This window comes from Rissa tridactyla, chromosome 7, assembly GCF_028500815.1.
Source record: "Rissa tridactyla isolate bRisTri1 chromosome 7, bRisTri1.patW.cur.20221130, whole genome shotgun sequence".
Lineage (NCBI taxonomy): Eukaryota > Metazoa > Chordata > Aves > Charadriiformes > Laridae > Rissa > Rissa tridactyla.
Window position 1 is genome coordinate 27,010,205 of NC_071472.1, and position 24,324 is coordinate 27,034,528.

The 24,324-nt window shown below is 50.7% G+C and overlaps 2 protein-coding genes across 2 annotated transcripts in view; both read left to right on the top strand.

Annotated features, from left to right (window-relative positions):
• The window catches only part of HOXD3 (homeobox D3), a 32,619-nt gene that overhangs the window by 4,363 nt on the left and 3,932 nt on the right, over positions 1 to 24,324 (top strand). The window contains 3 exon segments of the mRNA XM_054209805.1: positions 20,106 to 20,180; positions 23,730 to 24,046; positions 24,048 to 24,276. Of these exon segments, the coding sequence (XP_054065780.1) occupies positions 23,780 to 24,046; positions 24,048 to 24,276 (496 nt within the window). The 5' untranslated portion in view covers positions 20,106 to 20,180; positions 23,730 to 23,779.
• HOXD4 (homeobox D4) lies at positions 8,319 to 13,283 on the top strand. The gene is made up of 2 exons (XM_054209806.1): positions 8,319 to 8,915; positions 9,316 to 13,283. The coding sequence occupies exons 1-2, from the start codon at positions 8,447 to 8,449 to the stop codon at positions 9,618 to 9,620; spliced, it is 774 nt and encodes a 257-aa protein (XP_054065781.1). The 5' UTR covers positions 8,319 to 8,446; the 3' UTR covers positions 9,621 to 13,283.

The following is a 24,324-nucleotide window of genomic DNA, read 5'->3' on the forward strand; positions in this document are numbered from 1 at the left end:
CTGCCCCCGTTTGATGTCGGGGCGCGTCTCGCCGCCGCCCTGCCCGCTCCGGGGCTCTGCTGCCGCCGGATCTGCCCGCGGGCGCGGGGTGCTGCGGGCAGGGGCCTTTGCATGCCCACATCCTGCTCGGGGAGGGCATGGGCGGCGAGGTGACTGCAGAAAGGTCGGGGTTAGGATAAAAGGAGAGAGGGCTAATGCATTGGACGCTATCAAGGCGCTCAGTAGGTCTTCAAAGTCAGAGATGGAGCCTGTCATTTTCTGGCGGTGTGGTCCTCGGGGTAGGATGCTGGTCGTCATGTCTGTCAAGTAGCATGTAGAGCGATGGTGGCTTACACATGCGATTCAATTTCCCCAAGACTTTTATCGCAACAATTACCAGAGGGAAAACAATTGTTACTGGGTTACTTCATTCCACATCTTATCCGTCTCCAGATCGTCAGCCACGAATGTGAGAACTCGCATAAAAGCCTAGAGAATGAACTGGCCAGATCTTCAAAGTCAACTTTCCCATCTGCATTTTAGAATAGGAAATGTGAAAATCCTCCTAATTCCCTTTTCAAAATCTGAGGGCTAGAATTACTCGGTTGCAGAAAGATTCATCTTGCCCCTAGATCACAGGGAGCTGTATCTCACCCATCAACTCCTCGCTGTCCCGCAGCCTCACCTTTCCCAGCCCCAGCCTCCCCGACACGTTTTCCCGAAGCACATGCCCGTCCCGGTTGCCAGGGGCTGATGCTTCCGTCGCCCGCCGTGCTGCCACGCCGCCAGCCTCGCCGCGGCTCCTCTCCTCCTGCACCCACGGGACAGTGCCCTGTCTCCTCCAAAACGTGGGCTTCTCCTGCCCACGAGGTGGGCCGAGGGAGCCGAAGCGATGGCAGACACGCGGGGAGGGACGTGACGCCCCCCGCCACCGGCACAGGGGCTGAAGCCCATGTGTGGCCCCCTCTGCCCGGGACCGGATCTCCGCCGTGCCCAGCACCCGCTGCCAGGCACGGGGCAAATGCATTGGACTCCACAACGCGGTTCCTGTCGTCCCAGCCTGTTTTCCTCACATTTTTTTTGATTTCCCCATTGCACCCTTCCCCTCACTTCCCGATACGTAGCCTCTTTGCCCGCCTTCCCAGGGGACTAGCACCCTGGCTTCTTGCAGCTTGAAGCCATTTCCCCGGAGGACAGCGAGGACGGGGGGTTTAGGGGGGCTCCGAAGGCTGCGGCGGAGCCTCGTCCAGCGGCTGCCGTGCCCAGGCCCGGGTGCCTGAGCAGAGCGTGGCGTACAACCCCGTGAAGCTCTTTCCCCTGCCTGCCCGGGGCTGGGAGCAGGGGCCGTGCCCCACCTGAAAGCAACCCACGGGTCAGCCCCACGCAGGGCAGCCCACCCCTCTGCCGGGGGGCGCCTGGCCGTATCCCCCAGGTTTTCATCGGCCGCCCGATAAAGTTGCTGAAATGTCACCTTAGGTGCTGCCCCTGCCAGCTGTCCTGGGCAAGTGAGGCTACAGGGAGAAAGAGCCTTTCCCCAGCTTAGGCCATTAATAAAGCACGAAAATTATGTCGTATGATCAAAGCATTGACACAGAGCAAGGACAACAGCGGAGTGCAAAATAACCCTGCTTTGGGAAGTAGGAGCAGGAAAGGTTATCACGACGCCTCCTGCTCTCTGGAGAAAACTTAATTGATCAGCTGTGATTTGAGCTGCCTAAAGAGTACGGCGAGAGAAAAGCTGCCCCTTCTAGTCAGCTTCAAACTTTTATAGCCAGATTCGGTAGGAAATGGCCAAGAGCGAGCAGACCAGGAGGGACCTAACTGTCGTGTTAGATCAAATAAGAGCAGACCAGGAGGGACCTAATTCTGGCGTTAGACGGGCACCACCCAATTGATGACATTTGGTGCCACCGCCCATCAAGGAGCTGAAGCTGGCTCGTTTTTCAGAGCTGAGCCCCTGGGCGGAGGTGCATCCGCACCCGCGGACCAGGGGAGCGGCCAGTCGCGTCTGTCCGCCACTGGTCCCCGACGGGGCGGCCGCGGCTCCCCGCCCGCTGGGGAAGGGACAAGCCCCTCCTTTGGAGGCACCAGGAGCTGCTGGCCGCTCCAACTTGCTCATTTTAGCCATGATAGATTGGGAGCTGATGCCCGGGTTCCTTTATGCTGTGTGACTGCCAGGGACATTTGACTTCCTGTGCTCGGGCTCCTTGAAATTCTCATTTGCTAACTCACACCCCGCTCCCTTCACACCAGGGCCGTTTTATTGTTTTATAACCCTCCTTAAACTTCCAGTCCTCAAAGATCTCATTGTGGCAGGCTTCACACTTTCTCCCTTCCCAAAGCCCGCTGCCCTTGCTATTTCCAGCAGTTTGGTCGCCTGCAAAGGTCTGTCAGGTGCCCGGCGAGCCCGCAGCCTCTGGCACAGCTCGCCCGAGCAATAGCTCAGGAGACGAACGAGTCAAAACCATTTTCCAGGGGCGCCTGACTAAAATGCCATAAACATCCCGGGAAAGGAGAGAGGGACCCCCCACTTTCCCCGCAGTATCTCTGGGGTTTTTTTTCCCGACGATGGGCTTCCCTGTACCCTAAGAGAGGCACAGGAAGGTTTGAACGGGTACCCACGGCAAAATGCACCCGGGTCCCTTCTCGAGAGCAAGTTGGGAGCTCTAACTCCCCTCTCAGCAGCTTTTCCTACCGCACGCTCCTCAAAAAGGCCGGCGTAACGCCGCGGAGCTGACCTTCCGCCCATCCCCGCTATTCCGACCCAGTCCCGTTTTACAGGACAGATTCAGCGAACCTTTATTTAGCGAATAAAAGTTTAAAGCTGAAGGTTATTTATGGTTCCGCAGAGATAGGTCCTGAGTGGCTATTTAGAAGCACGTGATTCCAATAAACTTTGTTTTATGGCTTGAGAGTTGACAAGCCAAAATATAATTCCCACCATAAATTAGTTTAAGAGCATACAAGTGCAGATGCTTTCGTTCCTGGAAGCAGTAATCGGGAAAGTGTTAGCAGGGAACCGTCTGCGGGAATGCGGCCGTGCAGGCACCTCTGCTCCCGGGTCCCCCCGGCCGGGGGGGGAGAGCGCAGTAAGTCCGCCACCAGCCATCCCCCATCCCCGCTGCCACCGCCGCGCTCGGGCTCTCTTTGTGCCCCGGGAAACTGCCCCCGTGGGAGTGGGGGCACCAACGCTGCTGCCCCCGGCAGCGCGGAACAGCTTTGCTGGGGGAAAATGGACAGGTAGAGCTCAGGTGGTGGCCAGGGCAGCGCCGGGATGAGCGGGATGCTCCCCGTCTGAGATTTCTGAATTTAATGGGACATCTTATTCGAAGCTAACCTTTATTATTATTATTTATTATTATTGTTATTATTATTAAAAATAAAAGGAAAGGGACGGTAAGGGAATGTTTAGTGACGAAATGCTGATATTATTCCACTGTCCTCGCAAGCTCTGAATGCTATCAAGAGCGGGCAGAACTAAAAAAATATATTTTTTAACAAAAATAGTCTTGGGAAGCTCTGTCTGGTGAACTATTGATACCGAGGCAATTGCTCTGTATGTAATACAATAACTCGCTAAGGTATCCTAGGAAGGCAATAGAAGGGGTGAAAAATCGCTCACAGAAAATAAACCCCCTATATTAGTATTTTACTCTAAAATAGACGATGGCTTTCAGGAGCAGTAGACTGAGCGTGTGTTTTTGTTTTCCTTAATGTGATCTTTGAATGTATTTATTAAAAGATTTGAAGGAAAGTTCAAGTCAAATCCGTCCTTCTATAATGCAAACAAAGACGCATGTCTCGTGGTTACTGTTTGGTTAATTAGGTGATCTTAAAGGCGACCTATCCTAGAGTAATCCGAGATTTATCCTTAAAAATTTGTAGTTCTTTTTGTGCTAAGCATGGATACGATGCTGCATGGCATATAGTGACATTTTATGGGTGATGGTTTAGCAAAGGTGATCTCAATATTTCATTTGCAAGTGACTGGATTGCCACAAAACAACCCCCCCCCCCCCCAAAAAAAGGCCTTTGTTATTCTTTTTTTCCTTCAGTGAAAGAGGGAGGTCTGACTTTTCGTCCCTTTAGAAATTAGCTGGTATAAAATCTAGACTATGAATATTAAAAGTGAAAGATCACACCCCAGGCACAGGGAAAGCATGTGTTCATAAAAAAACTGCCTGAATGCAACGTGGTCCTCACTCGGAAGGGGCTTCCACCCCACCACTCCGCTGCTCGCAGGATTTACCACCAGCTCCTCTCTGCCTTCATCTATCAAATGTGGTCTGTAACTGTTCTCCAGAAATATCACCCGTATGTGGAATACAACAGTAACAAACGTTTTTGTTGCAACAGGTTCGGCAGCATGGAAGGACATCCACGGTAAGTAACCTCTTATTTCTTGTAGAGTCTGCTTTGTTTGAAAATCCTGTTTCTTCTCTTCAGACTGGAAGAATTAAAACTGGTGTATCCCTGCTGGATATTGGTACGGAAAAAAAAAAAAAAAGGAAAAAAAGGGCTATGTCAGCATGTGAAGGCTCTTGTGGAGTCGGTTTGTGGTACCATGTCGTAATCCTGGCTAGGATTAAAAGTAGAGATGCAGCCTCCCGAGGGTTTATTATCGGGCTGTACAGGTGTCCTCCTGCTCCTGAGCACCTCTGAAGCAATTAGCAGCGTTTCCATTTTACCTCGGCGGGACCTGTACAGCGCCTCCCCGTGCAGATCGCGGACCTTGGCTACTCCCCCTCTTTTCTCCAAGACGGGATGCCCAGCCGAGCTGTGCCTGCTGTCTAACGCTAACCTCCTTGGGCACAGCCTGGTGAAAGGGCGAGAGAGACGGTGGCCACTGGGGCTGTCAGCCCAGCCCAGCCCGGGCCAGCCCACGCTGCAGCCGGGTCGTTGCGGGGCGGTGGCTCCGATCCTCCGGTACTAGGTCTCTCCGGGCAAGGGACATTCAAACGTGGATTTAAAATGCTGTGAAGGCACGGAGGGGAATGGGTGACTGAGCTTTGGAGGGCAACCTTTTACTGGAGGGGGCTTTCATGGTCCCGCATGAGCTGCGCTGGGGGGGGACGAGGGGAGGGCATCAGAGGAGTGTGTAGCAGGAAATGCTGTTGGACTTTTCTGGCTGCAGTAAGGAGCTAAATGCATTAGTCCCGGTGTTTCAGACTGAGAGCGACTTGCCTCTCAAAGAGGACAAGGAAGCCCGCGGTATTTGGAGGTCCATTAGGTACACGTTGCCCCCCCTGCTTCTGCCAGCCCCGCTCCGAGCGGGAGCGTGTAGAGGAGCGGAGCTGTGTTTGTTTGCGTTTCTCCCTGTTTCCTGCTTGCTGATAAATAATCTCTTTCACTGCTTGTGCCAGGCTTCTCCTTCTCTTTTTTTTTTTCCTTTTTTTTTTTGCCTTACGTTGCGATATTGGTTTTCGAGCCCTTTAAATACGAAATAAAGGATAGCCTCCAGCGTTGCAGTTTTAATTGTGTTCCATAGGTAACTTTCCTCCCCCCGTAGCTCAGCCCTGCGCTATGTAGATGCCCTTGGCATTTTATTACAGGGCCGGCCCTAAATGTATGGATTACTTGTTTTCTGCCAACGTACATTTAGCATACTGATTATGAACCAGAACACAAAAAGCCTGATAGATCAAAAGCATTTTGTATGGGCAGTTGAACAGGAGGTGAATATATAACGCTTTTGTTCATCAATAACTCTTTGGCTTTGACCTGTCTGAGCAAGTCGTGCAATAAGGTGAAACGCAGGTCACAGCGTCTAACAAATATGAAAATGTGTAGTATTAAGCAGAGCGGGGAGCTGCTGCTTCCCCAGCCCCATCGCTTCTTCCCGGGCAGCCCTCGGCGGGCTTGTCCCCTCTCGGGGGCTGCCCCAAAGGCGAGCTCGCTTTTTTTGGGGGGGAGGGGGGGGCGGGGAGTGTCCCCCTGCCAGTTCATCCGGGTGGCTAATAACCCCCCCGGGGGGGAGGTATCCCCCCTCCCCTCGGAGAAAGGAGGAGAAAGCGGGGCGAGCCGCTTAAAATAGTTGGGTAGAGATTTAAATAATACGAAAGGGGTGGGGGGGAGAAGAGATTAGGGACACAAAGTCGTTTCGAGCTGCACTTGCTGTAAAGAAGACACCGCCGCAGCGGTAAGAAAGCAGATGTTTAAAAATAGCATCCCCCAGCTCAGGCAGCTGGGAGTTGGAGGCAGGCAAACAAACCGGTACACATCGCTCGGATAAACGCAACACCCCCAAATCTGCCCTCCGCAGTGGTTGGATGTATCACACCCGCACCATTATTTGTCCTTATGGTGCCTGTTTTAAATAGTGGAAGGAGAAGAGGTTGACCGCAGGACAGCAGTGAGGAGCTGGGTCAGACACAATTCATGAACTTTTGTACTCCTGTGTGCTGCTGTCGACAAAGTAAAAATAATGAAACTTTGTGATATGTTTGTAAATGATTTCGGCTGACCTCTCGCCCTGCCCTTCACCATAAACGCTACGGCGGGGAGAACCTGGGAGGGTGCGAGGCTGCGGCTCACAGGCAGCTCGCAGGGATAATAGCTAGACCAGCATAATGGGATGAAGGTAAATTTGGAAACTCTCTGCTTCCCGAGAGCAACTAACTCCAGCCTTTAACCTCCTCTTTTTTTTTTTTTTTTTTTTTTTTTCCCCCAGAAATCGCTGTTTCTGTTTTCGGCTGTTTTACTTCTGTTTCGATTTTTTAAATTATTTTTATTTTTTAATTCTCTTTCATTTGGGGGTGTGTGTGTTTCTAATTAGGGGAAAAAAAATCTCTTCTGATTCATGTTAGCCTAAATAGATAAAGACTCTTTTCTAAATGATTTTAGCTACTATTATTCTAAATAGCGCAATTTGACCGGTAACGTCCGTTTTTCCGTAGCGAGGACGTAAACGGCAGAGAATTTAAAGTGAGCAGCAGGTCTTTCTGAGAATTTGGTAGGCGAAATTCGTCGCTATAAATTGGTGGAGAGTCGTATAGATCGATTGTAGCAATAATAACAAGCGTGAATCTTTTCTGAAATCGCACCTTCCTGCAAATCCGTATTTCAGAACTGAGTCCCAGCAGAATAGTTTGCATTCCTCAGAAGACAGTAAAGACTAAGAGAATTGCAAAGACCTGCTATATTGTAGATGAAAACAGAATGTTATTACGTTGTCTATATATACCCTGTAGAACCGAATTTGTGTGATATTCATATAGTCACAGATTCGATTCTAGGGGAATATATGGTCGATGCAAAAACTTCACCTTTCTGCAAATGGTTAGAAGTTTAAATACTGGAGGAATCAAAAGGCATGTGCGTGCTGAACACTCAGAAAATATAAAAGTTTTGCTGCCTCGCTCCTATTTGCCAGGTTTTAGGACGTCTCTTAAAATTTCAGTTGTCGTTCAGTCGTAACTCTCACTGACAGACGGTGAATTTAAACAGTTAATCTCACCAGAAGTTACAAATTTTCAGGAAAACAAAATAAATTATCTACCAATCAGTGAATGAATCTTTTAAAAGATACTCATAAATTAGCTAGATATGCCAGCCGTTAGCAAAATTTTCCTGTCAAGGGTCCAGATCGCATCAAAATATTTACGACAGCAGCAAAAGCAGCATTCGCCTCACTGGAACGTATTTACTTGTGCTCCAGGAATGATACTGATGAATGAAGACCGAATTTATCTCATTAAACCCGTGATATTTTTAGCCTAATTAAATGCCGTCTCCAGTTCAATTGATTGAACTTTAGTGGTTAAAAGTGAACGGTTTCTTGCCATCTGTGTGATTTTACATACATACGCGTATAGATTTACACATATACGTGTGCGGTTGCGTCTGTGCGCGCATACGTATGCCCGCATATATATTGAGGCTCGCAAAGTGAATGAGAAGTTACTGATTGCCTAATTTTATTCAGCAGAACTAAATTCTGGTAACTTTTGGATGACCTCTGCGAGACAAAGACAGGACAGAGCTATTGTACATCATATTACCCTCTTCTTTGATGGCTTTTCTTTTCCTCGCCTCCTTATCAGTTTCCTCCCTTTTAATCCCACTTCGGCTCCTCGCTCCGTGTGTTTCTTTCGATATTTTTTATTTAAAGCGAGGTAACGAACCCGGTGGCGGTGGTGGCTGGCAAACCAGGCGGCGGGGCATCAGCCACCGGGGGCTGAGGGAAGCCAGCTCAGACAAAAGGCTGGCCCTACCTGCGTACCGGGGGGGTGGGGTGGGGGCGCCGCCCCAGGAGTACCCCTACACCTCCGGTACCTGATTTGGGGGTGTGCGACCCGCCGGAGGGGGGGAGGGGGGGGGTCAGTCGGTTACAGGGATATTATTGAGTGAAATTGGTGGAAATGCTGAGCTGCGGAGAAATCCGGTGATCGGCTCCCGCCTCCCCATTGGCCGGGCCGGTCACATGCCCGCCTAACTTTATTCAGTTGACAGCAAGTAGGAGGGCTCTATGGCAGGGGGAAAAAAAGACAACACGAGAAAAATTAGTATTTTCTACCTTCAGAAATTAATGGCCATGAGTTCGTATATGGTGAACTCTAAGTATGTGGATCCCAAATTTCCTCCTTGCGAGGAATATTTGCAGAATAGCTACCTAGGCGAGCAGGGGGCCGAGTACTACAGTGCCTCGCAGGGCTCTGATTTCCAGCACCAGGGACTCTACCCACGGTCAAACTACAGCGAGCAGCCCTTTAGCTGTAGCAATGCCCAAGGCTCTGCCGTGCAGCCGCGGGGTCACGGACAGGAGCAATCCGGCCCGGCGAGCCACTTCCCCGGCCAAGCAGAGCATTGTCCACCGCCTCCAATGTCCAACTCGCGAGCCTGCAGCCAGCAGCCGGCCCTCAAACCCCCAAACGGGTCAGCAGTTAAGCAGCCAGCAGTAGTTTATCCCTGGATGAAGAAAGTCCATGTTAACTCGGGTAAGGATCCTCTTCTTACTTTGCTCTTCTTACCCCGCTCCCGATCGTCCTCAGCGAGGCTCGCTCGAGTCCCCGTCAGACTCGGGGACGAGCTTTTTTAAGCCGAGGTAGCCAATTACACTCGTCATAAATTTTTATTGCTGAGGAAATAGGCCGTTGGCCATGCGGGGCTTTGCCGTGCAGGAGAAAACTCCATTTTGGGAGCCTGCTAGAGGCTCCCAGCCTACCTAAGCTGCCTGTGGTGCCTGCCTTAAATGAGGGGGAGAGCAGCCCGTCCATTGTAAGCAACTGGGACGAATCCAGCCCGGCCACATGCTCGCAGCTCGTAAGGTTTTCTTTTGTAAAGTCGAACCGGCAAGTCAAGATTAGCTTTGTAAAGTTCTCCGTATTTTTTTCCCAGTGAATCCCAATTACAACGGAGGGGAACCTAAACGCTCCCGCACAGCTTACACCAGACAGCAAGTCCTAGAACTGGAAAAAGAATTTCATTTTAACAGGTACCTGACCAGGCGCCGCCGTATCGAGATAGCCCACACTTTGTGTCTCTCTGAGCGCCAGATCAAGATCTGGTTTCAGAACAGAAGAATGAAGTGGAAAAAAGATCACAAACTGCCCAACACGAAGGGCAGGTCTTCTTCCTCTGGTTCAAACCCCCATTTACAGACTGGTTCCAAGGACCATCAGACTGACTTGACAACTTTGTAGAAGAGGTGAAATTTTCCATTTCATCCTTCGCTTCTGACCAGTACTGTACATAACTGACACTGCCCAAGCAGAACCTGCATGTAGCAGCTAAGGACTCGAGAAATTGTCATCTTTCTTTAAGGTACTGTTGTACAAAGGAGACAAAATGACGCTACTTTGGACTTTATTTTATTTGCCTCTGCTAGCACAACCTAAAAAAAAAAAGGGAAAAAAAAGAGGGGGGGGGGAGAGAAAAAAAAAAAGAAACATCATGCAGGCAGTGGGAATTGGGAAAATATTAAACGAGACCTTCTGTCCATAAAAAGTAATAAATCATTGAAAATGAAACTGTCCTGTGTTTCAGTGTGGAATTCGAAAGTGAAGGTTTGATGCTTTATTCTGGGATTTTTACTTTTAATTGTCTTTTTATCCCATGCAATTTCGGGAGGATGCGTTTGGACAAGTTGAGGACAGGAAATTTATAGTATAGTCTTTTATTTGAACATAAAGGCTAGTAATTGTGAACTTTTTGTGCTGCTTTACCTTTCTTGGTGTAATGAAAATACTTGCTCATTTCCATAACGTCTCAGAAGATGTGCATAGGAATTAAGTGAAAACGGGTTATTTTATGTACCGATAGTGTTAGCGTATTTATTTATTTGTTACATAGAAGAGTGGAGATAAAAAGAAAAATAGTCAAACCAAAAACGGGGAAAGGGAGCTGAAATACAGTATTTCTCCTTCCCAGTCTCATAAACACATGTATAATGTTTACTTGTCTTGAACGTACACAACTTTCTTGTCCCTTTTTTTGAATTTCCTTCTTTGTGAATAGGGAAAGCGTCCCTGCTCCTTACCGTGTGCCATCCAGGGCTAACAGGCTTGAAATCTGTTTCCAAAGTCTGCTCTGCTCACCGCTGTACTTTAAACCATCGATACCTCATTTAAAAATTAAAAACAAAAAAAAAAAGAAAAAGAGAAAAAAAGACCACAGAACCCCCAACTCCCACAACAAAAAAGCTAAAAAGGAAACCCCAGAGTGAAAATTTAGTGCGATTTCTGATATTTCTCATATAACCTGGGCCATTCAAAGCTGAATGCATTCTTTCTATCAGATTTTAAATTTCCTTTCTGCCCAAGAGAGAGGCAGGCTATGTGTGTCGCTGCTTTGTTTTGTTTCGGGTTATTTTGGTTTGTTGAGTGTTTTTTGTTTTGGGTTTGTTTTGGTTTTTTTTTTTGGAAGAAAGTGACTGTTTTTAAGCAAACCACGACACATGACTGCAATGGTTGGAAATCTCAGCAAGTTGCTTTCAAGGAAAGGGGAAAGGCTCGGATGGGAGCAGAGCTGGTCTAATACCCACGGATTTGTCCCTGGCTGCTTCGTGCCAAAGTTTTAGTGCGTTGTGACTAACAAACCCAGCCAAACCAGCTCCCTCAACCACTTACACCTCCGCTCGGGCGATTTGAAAGCTCAACCCTTATCTCCTGTACCCTCAGGGCAGCCTGGGAGAGGGACCACATCATCGAAATTGTAACGAGGTGATCCTTTTATTAAAGAGAAAAGGGGGCAAAGAAGGAAACCCAGAGCAAACGCTGGAGGGAGGTGGAAAGAGTAGGGAGTGAGTTAACGTGCCCATCTCCAGGCTGGGTGCTTCCCACCGAGGAGTCACTGCTTTCTGGGCTCGCTCGGGAAAATACTGGCCAAAATGGGCTTGAATGAATTCGAAAATAAAAGGCGAGCTTTTCAACAGGAGTGTATTCGGCAGCATTAACTGTGGCCAGCGGTTAATTTCTGCCCTTTTCTCATCCCTAGAAGTCCGCGAAGTGTCTTGTAAGACTTGGCCTTTTGTTTTAGAGCCTGGAGAAAACTCTTTGTTCTTCCTTAGGGTTAGCCCAGTTCTCAGACTTGCACATGGCAATACTTGAATATCTCCACGTCGTGATATTAAAGATGGATATTCCCGCATTATTCGCATCATTGTTTCTATGACAAAAAGCACCGAGTTCATACATAGTAAAGACGTCTTTTTTCTGACGCCTTCACGTTGAGAAGCTGAAAAGGTATTTTACTGAAGTTCGGCTAAATTGCAGGAACAGGTTCACCCAGAGGACAAATTTTCTATTCGATTAGTTGTATTTCAGCCGGGAAGAGTGACCTCTAAACCCTTAACCTTTTGGACCCAAACTACCCTTCCCTTTCTCTGGCATGGAGAGCAGCTAGCAGCAGCGCTTGAGGAGGGAATTCCTGAAACAAGTTTTCAAGTTTTGTTACACCCCGTTCCTGCGGTAGCAGCCTTTCGTCTCCAGAGTTGTCCAAAGCCCTCCCTTTGCTCTTCATACGAATCTGTGGAAAGAAAAAAAAAAAAAAAAAAAAAGAAAAAGAAAAGGAAAGAAAAAAAGAAAACCCACTCTGGCTGCTCTTCATGAAATTCCCCCTCCCGGACCCCCGCTGTTTAACTTGAAGTCTGTGATAAGTTGGCTGCGAGCAGGACAAACGTGTTATTCGACAGAGAGCTACCAACTTTGGCATCTGTGGTACAGTGCTGGAAAATAATGGCCTTGGATAAGCACATCCTTGCTTTGTGCTTCTTATCGACAGAGATGGCTCCCGAAGTTAAAGGGCCAAATTCTGCTCCCAGATTTCCTTCCCCCGCCCACTGAAGTCAAACAGGGACGTAGCTGCGAGCAGAATTTGTCTCATTGTCTTTTGAAATGTTAATATCTCCAGGACGAGTGTTGGGTTCAGCAGGCACAGCTCTTACAACCCTGTTCGCAAGTCCCCTTTGAGCGAGGCTGGGGCACTGTAAGTTTACATAGTTGTAATTGCGCTGTAAACTCGGAGAATACATGAACTGGAGGCATAAAGTACCAAAAAGAGATAGTTTCCAGCTGCCAATGCTCTGAAGGGTCAGGAATGTCTATAGTAACCACCAGAAGGACCCACTGGTCATTATCTCCCGTGGAAAACAAACCTGGGGTTTATTTTTATTGGGTTTTAACCCTCATCCAGAGTTATTTTGTGTAGGAAGGGGAGATGGTTATTTTTGTTTATCATGGGTGAAACGTTGTGCATTAGAGCCTTTGTTAAATGGTCGCATTGTCCAGCAATACTCTCATCTCTGTTAAAGTGTGATGCTTTTTATAGACTTTACCTATGTTTTGCTGCCATTGATTAAAGCGTTATTTATACTAATTGTCGCCTGTAGTTTTGATGTAAGCCCTCCATATACATTTGAAATAATAAAAAGTGTAGAGAAATAGATTCTGGTTTGTACCTTGAACAAACAGTCCTTACAAGGTGGGTCTCTCTTCTGTGAAAATGCTGGTCCCTCCCATCATCAGTGTTAAAAGATGAGTGACTCTGCATAGCATCCTTCCAAATGTCCCTTTGAACAGGTTTGCTGATTGCCCCAGCCATAATGGTGTGACTCTAGGCCAAGCTGGAGTCTATATTTACATTTAGGCTGCAGTTAAAAGTGCCTGTCATCCATTTGCTACTGCTTTGCATTTAACAAGCCCTCCTAGAATGACTCCCGGATTTATGCGTGTGTGGTAGCAGGCAAGGAGCCACACCTGAAGTCACCTCGATCCCCACACAGATGTGTGCCTTTTAGGTGAGTCCTGGAAGAAACCAATTTGAAAAAGAAACGGAAATTTGAAACTGAAATGCATTGAGTAGCTTTCTCTGAGGTGCAAGCTTCACTTTTTTCAGCCGATACAAACGAAAGATCACAAGAAAACGCAAACTTGTAGAGTTTAAACTTTCCCGTGCACCTAAGGCAAACATCTTAAACATCTTTTTTTTTTTTTTTTTTTTTTTTCTTCCCTCCCCTGCGTAAGCACCTCAGACAATAACACATACCTCTGGCCAGGAGAAGTCGATGGCACTATTTTTGTCATAAGTATTTGTCACTGAGGGCTTGTCCTCTCCTGGAGCGTGGTCAAGGCACGAGTCCAAATAGAAGAGTCTCTTGCTCAGGCCGGGGAAGGAGCGTGGGGCGCAGAATAAGGGATGTGCCCCCACTGCCTGGAGAGCGCGGAGGGGAGGCTGCGGGTGCGTTTCTCTGCACACGCTCGCTAAGTTTAAATATCGAGGCGCATTTTGTGATTATACTTTCTCTCTCTGCTGCTTAATGGCTCCTCCTGTTACCCCCGATACATCAATACAGTTCTGTATATTATATCACCACTAGTCGTTAAGGTAAGAATGAAGAGGAAAGGCAGAGTCAATAGCAAACCCCACTCACTGTACAGTACAGTAAATAGGGACCTCTCGGTGCAGAGCTACACCGCTTCCAACGGCCATGTTTGTTAGCCCTTTCCCCTGATTCTTTTTCCTTTTTTTTTTTTTTCCCCTCCCTCCCCCCACCTCCCCAAGCCTAGAGACCAAAATAATCTTGCTAGGAACAGTCATAACAGGCAGAATTTCAAAGTGCAAGGAAGATGATAAGAATAGATTTCTACAAGTCCTGATCACGTGATTTGCGAAATAATTAATTCAGCACGTCCCTTAAGAAACACGGAGTCGTCATTAATCTGCCAAGCAAAGGACTCTATCAGACTTGAAAACTGAAGAGATCCCAAGAATATAATATACAAAGGGTGCAGTCCCTCTCTCTGCACACCTAGCTCTTTGGTAGCTGCCGAAAAAGAGACGCCCGGTACGTAAACATTTTTTACTTTTATTCCTTCTTATTTAAGCCTTAATGAACTCAGCTGTCAAACGCTTGACAAATAGGGCACGCTGCTTCCTGATTTCCAGCTCGGCAGCGGCCGGGAGCCGGACCGGGCGCAAGCGGTGACCTTTGCTTCCCAGGGAGCGGGGGGAAGAGGGCGAGCGCGGAGCGCCGCGCAGCCCCGCGGAACCCCGCGGAGGAGGTCAGGCTGACCGCTGGCGGCGGCCGCCTGCGCGGGGAGGCGCGGAGCGGCGCGGAAGGAACAATGCGGCTGTCAGGGCAGCCGCTGCCCGGTCCCATCGGCTGGGAAAGGCCCTCAGCTCCTTTGCAAGCCGGGTCGTAAATTTCGCCGCTCCTCTTGTCAGCGGGGCCGGAGCCAGAGCCTTCCCCCCCCTCCTCTCCGCCGCCCGCACAAAGGCCGCCCGATCCCGGCCCCGCTGCCCGCTCCCGCCCTGCCCCGGCCGCCCACCCGCCCTTCCTCCCCGCCCGGCAGCCGAGGAGCTCGGGCACATCCAGCCGCACCGAAGCATCGGGGCATCATCGCCTTTCAAGCCCCCGATCAATAGCCCGGACTAAGGGGGAAATGGGATTTGTGTTTTTATACAAAACCACTCTCTAGAAACTCCGTAGAATGTGGACAAGGAGGCTGAGATTTCGCTGTGAAATCCCAGAGTCAGCTGGAAATACTTTCTGCAAACAGGATATTCTTTATTATCCCTTGCTGGAGTAATTTCTAAAAAACCCTAGATTGTAGCTTTTTATTACTTCCGTTTCGGTGGCAGGACAGAGACAAAGTTTCCTATGTTATGAATTATACATTCAAACAATAACACATTAATTCAATTATTCAAAGATGACAAATGTTTATGTGCTTTGGTAGTGACTAAGGAACAGATTTGCTACTTCACGAGAACTCCTACGTTTTTATCAATGAAGTTTTATATTACCCCGTTGGTCCGGGAAAGAAACCAAACTCCACCAAGACACGCAGTAAAATGGACCCGAACATAAATCGCAGCCCTTTCATAAGAGCGTTTATTCCCGCATATAGCCCGGGCTATTTTATCAGTTTGACAATTGCCGGAGTTGTTGTTATAAATCATCATAAGTAATTCCTGAAAGGGTGCGAGGCTGCTGGGGGGCGGGCGGAGACTGTAAATCTTTCTGTTTTATTGCTCTATGAACATATGCTTCGATTGAAGAAGTCTTAGATCCTTTACTGGAGACAAATTCACGCAAAGCTGGAGTCCCACCAGCCAAAGGATTAACATTTCCTTAATACTTTTTTCAGTTCCCTTTACGATGTCTTAATTCTGGTGACGGTGGCGAAGGTGCTCTTTTCTTTCAGCCGTCTTCCATTTTCATATTAAATTTCGCTTTTTTTTTTTTTTTCTTTTTTTAAGCCCTAAAGACACCCGAGGGCTGTGGGGCTTTCTTTTCCGGGGGGTTCCAAACTGTTCTCCAAAAAGGCATTTTCTTCTGAATCCTCTTCGTGCTCTTTGCTCGACCGGTGCCCAACTTCTCCCTCGCACTTTTGTGTAGGAAGCGAAAGACCTCTCCGTCATCCAAAATGTCTAAACAGCGGCCAAAATTATGTTCGGCTTTGTGTGTATGTACACAAGTATGCAGAACACGCTGTGCGTGTAGGGGTTGCTGTATGTACACACAGACACGCGAGCGCGGGGGGCTCTGCAAAACTACCCAGACGTCGAAATATATGGCTGACGGAAAAGGATATAAAGAACCATTACCTCTTACTTGAGGCGAGATTTAAGTGCATCATTTGGAAGAAATATAGGATTATAAATCCGAAGCCGTACACAATAATTTACATTGAACTCATGTTTCCATCACTGGACTCCAATCTTTTTATAACTGGTTTGCAAAGTCAGGAAAAGCAATGTAATTTAGATAAATGTTACAATGCACTTACGGTTAGTATTGTAAGGTAATACGTTACTGTCACATCCCCATGCTTTGGATGGTAATGAAATCATAGCAGATGTTAGATTAGGTGTGGTGTATTTATAGCTACAGATATGTTAGAAAAAATCAAACAGAGGAGCTAATATAAATTTTTTTTTCCTGCCGAACTGGAATTGTTGGGAAGCTTTGTGGGCACACATGACGGATATACATCGGGTTTGCTCTATGTCTCTTCACACACACGGAGAAGCGAGGCAGGCTCAGGGCAGACACACACACGCACAAATGTCATGAGGTTTGGGTTTTTGTTTTTTGTTGTTTCTTCCCCCCCCCCCCCCCCCAAACGCTTCTTTAGCCTCCAGACAGGGGTAGTCCCCGCTGCCCCGCATCTTCCCGGCACGGAGGAGAAAGCAAAAATTCGCGCTCGCCAGTCAGTGAGCTCCAGCGCCTTTCCGCCAGAGCAGCGCTGCTGCGGAGCTGCCCCCGGCGCAGACTCTCAGCTGCAGCCGGTCCCAAATACCTCCTCTTTCTCCGTCGGGAGTTTCTGCGCCCTGGGATCATCCCGCGGAATTCACCTTTTCCCCGGCTCCGCCGGCCCCGCGGGGCGCGTAAGTGCGGCCGCCGCCGCCGCCGCCGGCCTCCGCGGAGCAGTGCGGAGCGGCGCGGAACTCTGCGGGAGGAGTGCGGTGTCGGCGGCGCGGGTCGGTGCGCGGAGCGCGGAGGGGTGCGCGGGGCCCGGCGCGGCAGCCCCGCTGCGCGGGGGCGCGGGGAGCGCGGCAGCCCCGGCCCCGGCGAGCTGCTCCCGCGGTCACGTGGGCGAATATGCCTGTATTTTAAGGCAGTGCCTATATTTCTGATTATAAAGGGGTTTCTCCTGCTCGCCCCCCAAATTCATCAATGGCCGCACGATTTAAAACCAAAACAAGCCACGAGCCGGCCAATTGCTGCCTTTGGTTCCTGGAGGCTGATGGCTAAAGGGTTGTGTGTTGGTTTTTTTTTTTTTTTTTTTTTTTAAAGCCCAACAAATTCCGATTTCCACTCGCTCTCTTTTATTGGTAGTTGAGCCTGAGCCTCTTTTCGTTCTATCGGGAATTCTGGTGTGTGGAAATATCTGTAAAACCGCAAGATCAGGTTTAGGAGAGTATTGTCTGCAGACAAAGGGTGAAGGATATGTTCTAAGAACTGCAAGCGCAGATCCTGAAAAGTGAGGAGCCCAGGTTTATGATAAATTGATACACAGGTAAGCAACTGCATGACAAAATGGGACCTTTAACCACAGGGGCTGCATTATCGCCTTTACTCAGAGACTGTCTGGAATTTGTTTGCAATCTCTGCCCATAACGGCTGGAAATGCATGGATTGGTCTCCACCTCCTTGGACGTTTTAAGCTGCATCTTCTTTTTATTATGCTCTTTAAATAAAAAAAAAGTGGACTCCATCCCAAAGGGGAAGACGTTTATCCCTATCCTATCCCCAATTTTCGGTGGTTTCAGGAAGGGAATTACAAAGAAGTCAAGAAACGAGGGAGAGACAACTTTGCTAGATGCTCCCCATTGCCAAAGTAAGATTGAGCATCACGTTAATGCGTTGCCGTGGATAGCGGGGCAGGGGGTAGCCGTGTTGATTTGTAAAGGGCGATTTAAAAAAGGCTCATCGGTAATGTAGCCCCTACATAGGGTCTCTTAAATATTCCTGCCAAGTGCCTACCCGTACCTTTTTCCCCTCGCCGTGCATTCGTGTTCCTCAGTGGCTGTTGTTTTCCTCCCCCAGTTGTTTTAGTGTTGATATTACCGGTATGCTCGTGCCTTCGAGTTACACACGCTGTTTGAAGCACGGCGTGATATTTATCTAACCGAGAAGTTTCTTGCCCTGCATTTGTGAGGTTTGATCAATAAGGCGGTGGGAAGGTGCCTGGGGGGGGACACCGGTGCCTCTCTGGGCGGACTGGGGGGGCTGGAAGCGGCCACACAGCCTCCCCGCGTACATTTGCAGCTCAGCTCCCTCTTGGGCTGTTGCAACCAGCCCGGCTCTCCCAGGAGCGCCTCTTCACGCTGTCTTGTGGCCTGCCTGGAGCCCGGGGGAACTCTCGGTTATGTTTATTAGAGTCCCCGCGTAGAGCCCGGCTTTGTGCTGGCGAGCAGGACCGGACCCTGCCCGCCCCGAGTCACCCGGGCGAGTCCTCCGCGGGGGCCGAGGTGTCCCGCGGGACAGGGAGGCGAGGGGAAGGCGAGAAAGCGGGGTGGTTTTTTGTTATGTGGATTTTTTTCTTTTCTTTTCTTTTTTTTTTTTCTTTTTTACCCCTTTTCTGTTGCGTGTTGCTCTGCTCGATCAGAAGTTAAAGGCAGTGAACATTTTTCTTAGCTGTATGCCTCCAAGCTGCTGGCCTGCCAAGTTAGTCAGCTGAATCCAATTACTGCAAGCAGCATTTCATTTGGCTCGATGGAAGCACTCACTTATAACTTCACCTAAAATTTCAATAATACCTATATTGGGCCCACACCTGAATAATTCTAAAGATTTCCCTGGGTTTTAGCTCTGGCAACTTCTTCTCCGAGGTCGGCTGTGTAGGAGCAGTGCTGGGAGCAGGGCGCAACCCCGGCGTGCCCGGACTCCCCTCTCGGCAGAACAAACTTTGGGGGCTATTCCTGTGGCCGTGGAAATGTCGGTATTTGGCCAAGCTCTCACCAAGCAAAGCATGTCTGGAGCAAAAAGGCTACCGCGTGTGAGGCTGAGGAGCCTCTTCGGAAAGGGACGAGAAGTCGATAATTAATTAGGCACAAAATGAAAACTTACCGTGTTAATCAACAGCGCCTAACAATGACTCGGTTTGCACTATTATGATCTCTCCGCTCAGGGGCTAAGGTGCAACGCAACTTACGCTGCCTTCACACACCCTCTAAAGTGCTATTTCTAATGAACCCTCTTTAAAAAAAATAAAGCACTTAAAGTTGACGTACGCCCACGTGAATATATTATATAAGACGTTACCGGGACAGGCCCGGGCCAAGAACCTGAGTGAGCATCATGTGTAATCATGAAGCTCCACTTCCCTAACTCCAGTTTGCCAGCATAAATTAAGGTGATTTGGAGGGGGAATGTTGCATCCTACTGGGTTCGGGTAGGGAGAGAGAAGACTTGGTGGAAAGTTGTAAGGTCTGTTGTGTTGTGAGCTATTGGAGGCGCTTCCGTTGGTTGTTCATTAAGTGGTGAGTTATTGCTATACGAGCCAAAGGTCATTTCAAAGGCTTATGGTGGCTAGATATCGTCTTTATAATGACCTGGGCTTCTTTGTGGGGGATTTTCTGGCTCTCTTAAATTCTTAAAGTCCTGAGTCGACATGTTACACAGCAAATGCAAAATGCTCATTTGGAGCCGCAAATATTTGCGGCGTTATTTTCAGCGCTGGGGTTTCTTCGCTTATCTTTCTCTCTGTCTTACCCGGGGGCTGGTGGGAGGAAAGGAGAGAGACCCGCGCTAGCTCCATTCCCGCGGAGCGCACCGCGGGTGCGGTGGCTGTCACCGACGGGGGTGACGGCAGCTCCCCGGCGATGCCGCTCCCGTCCCTCCGTGCGCTGCCTCTCCGCGCCTCGGCCCGGGCGGCCCGAGGAGGCAGGGGCGGCTCCGCGGCCGATGCTCGGGGCCTGGCGGAGCGGCTGCCGCAGGCCGCCCTGCTCGGGTCCTGCCCGCAGCCGCGGTATTTTGCTCGTTTCTTTGCTCCCCGCCTCTCTCAAAGCGCTATTAATAAATGAAGAGAAGCATCTGCCCTTTGTCTGGTAAAAGATCTGACGCGGACGGAGAGACACGGTGAGGGGCTGCGGACGAGAGGTGCATTTATTAACGAAGTCCTAAGGAAGAAAGTCCAAAACAAAGCAGTTTCCGCTGAGGGTTCTCACTTCTGTTGCAGGTCCGTGCCCACGGATTATCCAAAGGAACCTGAAGATCCTACCCACACAGTTAAAGTCAAAAATCAAGAAAAAACGTAAGTGTGGTGAGTTCTCTAAATTTCCTTTTCCATCCGTCTCTCGCTTCCCCCAGCGCGACAGACCCATTCGCAGGGAGCACAGCCCGGCCCCACGGAGTGGGGAGCGCTGCTCGGCGGGCACGGGGACCCCCGCCGCCGCGGACACCCGGGGCCTGCCGCTGCCCTCCGCGCCAAATCGGTAGCAGTCCGCAGAAAGCCCCTCCGAGAGCGGCCCGTGGCCAGAGGGAGCCCAGACCAGATGGGGAGCAGCCAAGCCCCTGGACTCAGCCGGGGGAACGGGTGGCTCCCCAGAGGGGGGGCTGGTATAAGAGGCCCCACGGTAGCCACCGCTCAGTGCTGCAGCCAGCCCCCCTTCCCCCGCCGCTCCTCCGTGATCCCTGGTGCTCTCAGCCCCCACGAAGGCAAGACACCCCCCACCCCCGCGTCCCCCGGCTCAGGCGTAGCCCCAGGCAGTAGGTGCCCGACGGCCCGCCCGGGGCAGAGGCTGCCCGTCGCCCGGCGCGGCCACCGGGTCCAGTGGCGGCTCCGGTGCTTTCCTTATATACGGGGCTGCCCCGGGCCGGCCGCCGGGAAACGTGCCGAGCGGGGGATTCTTTTGCCGGGCTCCCTCCTACGCGCCGGCTGCTTTGCACTTCTGAAAGTGCCGGGGCTTGGGAAGTGTTTTCCTTTTCATTCCTGGCCGGAGCGTTTACTGCCACGGCGCTAGCAGTCATAAATTTTGTTACAAACCGCAATGACAGGTGCATTGATATGCACCCTGAGAGCTCCGGCTGCTTTAATAACCGCTCCGCCGGCCGCTCTCACCGCCTCTTATTTATTCGGTATCATATTAGATATTGATCCTAGGCAGAATTAAGTGTAGTGGAAGTTTTAGTAGAGCATTGCTTAATATGGAAGTGTTGGGAGGGAAGCGGCTGGCAGCGCCGGGCCGGTGTCGGCGTGGGCTGGCCGCGCTCCGCGCACACGCGTGGGGCGGGTGGGTGCGTGGGCTGCCGGCTGCTCCCCCAGACAAAGCCCCGAGAGGGTCGGTAACCTCCAAAAGCGCTGTGAACCCGTGGCGGGACAAAGACCCCCATTATCGTGTGCAACGCCTAGCAGTTCAGATGAGGTTAACCTTTCTGGAGAGGAGGAAGGGAAATCTGAAACGCAGACATGGATACTTTGCGGTTTCCTACCCTCGGTGCCTCCGAACCCACCTCCCACGGCTCGGCCTCACCATTTGGATGTCACTTTTTTTTTTCCTTTTTTTTTTTTTTTCTTTTTTTCCTGGAGGCTCTTTCTGGCCAAACCACCAAGTGTTGAGCCCCTGCTTTGGTGTTACCCTATAAAAACATCACCCCGGGCCCTGCACTCGTGGAAAATCAAAACCTGGAAAGGTCTCTCTCCCTCTTTCTCTCCCTCTCTCTCTTTTTAAGATCTAAAGATGAGCCACCAAACAGTTGAGCATTGTCCATGTGATTTATGGCCCATAGCCTCCTTTTTAGGTTCAAGCAGAGTTCACAAGCAGTTGGTATTTCAGAAAAGAAATAAGGCTTTTAACAGCTTAACAGCAATATTCTTTCTTAAGATTCTGCGTATTCTTTTGGGAACTATATTTTACAAGGCACATAAAAACCTACGCTTAAGGCAGTGTTGTGCTAACAAAAGTCCTCAGTCCAGACCACTCCCGAAAATGTAGATGACAGAAGTGGAAAACGAGAGTTATTTTGCACAAAAAAATACTTCAAAGACTCCTCAAGATTATCACAGCGCATTAAAACTCATCTGAATCGCCACCGTCCATTTCCATAGACATTTTATACTCAAATTTGCCAGGAGAGGAAAATAGCTCTTTTCCCATTTCCATCAGCTTCGTAGATCATCCCAAGCTTTTGTTCAGGGAAGAAAAGGACCCCGGCGTTTTGTGGCAGGGGATAAATCGTCGAGAGCGGCCGCGGATCGCAGGTCGCTGAGATTATTCTGAGTTATACAGACGTGTTTCCCGGTGAATTTTAGAGAACGTATCAGCGGTACTTGGCGGTACCAATTGCTAGAGGAGAAAGAGCCGTACCTTGTTAGTATTTCTTAAGTATAGTTTGGAAAATGATAATTATCGGACAGTGTTAAAACATTTCTAGCTACTCTTCTCTGGTATGTTAATAGGCTTAAACCCTGCAGAAATACATTGAACTCTTAAGATACGTTGAGTTTCAGGCCTATATTGCCAGGTGAAGTATGTGCTAATTTACAAAATTCCTAAAAATGTCGGAGAAAACCCCTCTCCGGCAAGAAAAATAAGAGCAGGGAATATTAAAAAGCCGCAACAAAATTGCAGACAAGTTTCTATCTTGCAACAAGCGCAGAGAAATTTCGGGTGCGGCCAGGGGAAAGGTAACAGCACCCTGCCCCAAAACGTCTGCCCTGAGGGGACTCCGGGCTGTCCGCGCGTTTTCGGTCAGAGCAGCCTGATCTCGGGGGCGGGAGGGGAGCGCCGTAAGTTTGCAGGCTGCAAAAAAAAAAAATAGAAACCCCTAAAAATTATCTCCAGTGCCTCAGGTTCTTCCTACTGGGGACAAATAAAAGGGATGAGAAACGTTGGACGAGGGAATTTAATTCATCACCGAATTAAAATAGGGGAGCTGACCTGCGACTTCCTTTATAGTGCAAAGTGAAGGGAGTGAATGGCGCCGGTTATACTTTAACTCCGGAGGAATCCGGGGGAAGAAGGAGGCCGGGTTTACAAAGGGGACGGGATTTTTCTGCCCCTGCCCGGCCGCAGCCCGGGCTCCATCCATCATGTCAGCCCTGCGCGGCCCTGCGCACGCGTGGCGGCCGGGCGGGAGAGGGGGCGCGGGGGGGGGGTGTGGGGGGGTCTCGGCCGAAGCGGGCCGGTGGGTCCCTGGGGACATCACCCAGCGCGGCCTCGCCGCGCTCACTGAGAGCCCCCGCCCAGAGAAACCCCTGCGGGAACGGTCAGTACAAAAGCAAGAAAACATTCCCCCAAATGCCCCAAGAAAGTGGCCTCTAGGAAGTCCTGCCAATGTGTCCCCGTTCCCCCAGCACCATCGCTCCTTCCCTGCTGTCCTCTAGTCCTTCCCTAGCGTGCCCTGCTCTCTCCCTGGTGTGCCCTGGTCCTTCCCGGGTTTGACCTGACCCCTGCCCGGTGATCCTGCTCCTTCTCTAGTGTCCCTTGCTCCCTCCCTAGCGACTCTGGTCCTTCTCTGGTGTCCCCTTGCTCTTTCCTTGATGCTTTCTGATCCTTCTCCGGTGTCTCCTGCTCTTTCCTTGATATCCCCTGCTCCTTCTCCGGTGTCCCTTGGTCTTTCTCTGGTGTCCCCTGTTCCTTCCTTGATATCCCCCGCTCCTAATCTGGTCTCCCCTGCTTCTTCCTTGATGTCTCCTGGTCCTTCCCTGGTGTCTCCTGGTGTCCCCGCTCCTTCCCTGCTGCCCTCGGGCCCACTCCCCCAGCCGAGGCGGGGGGTGCTGGGGTACAGGGCGTGACGGGCTCCCGGCCGGTGCCCCCCACACTGAAGGTCTCTTTTGTGTCCCCGCTGTCCCCCTCCCCAGGTGGCTGCGAGTGGCCCGGGCCGACGACGTGAGGCGCGGGGCGGCGGTCAATGTTATTTGAGCGGGGGCCGCGGGCCTCGGCGATCGCAGAGCGGAGGATGCAGAAAGCCGCCTACTACGACAACGCGGGGCTCTTCGGGGGCTACACCTACAGCAAGGCCGACGCCTACCCCTACGGCGCGGCCCACCAGCCCTACGGCCAGGCCGGCCTGGACGGCGAGTACCCCGGCTCCGCCTGCTCCGTCCAGGGCTCGGCGCCCGGCCGTGCCCCGGCCCACAAGGGCAGCGAGCTGAGCGGCAGCTGCATGCGGACGGCCGGGGGGGGGCCCCGGGGGCAGCCAGCCTCCGGGCATCGGCGAGCAGCAGCCCCCGGCTCTGCCGCCCTCCTCCCCGCCCAACCCCCCTCCGAGCGCACCCCCTCCGAAAAAAGCCAAGGGGGGCCCCAACTCCTCGGGCTCGGCCACCGCCACCCTCAGCAAGCAGATATTCCCCTGGATGAAGGAGTCCCGGCAGAACTCCAAGCAGAAAAGCACCTGCGCCCCCTCAGGTAGCCCGACATGCCCCCCACCCGCCCCGGCCTATTGCCCGCCCGGGG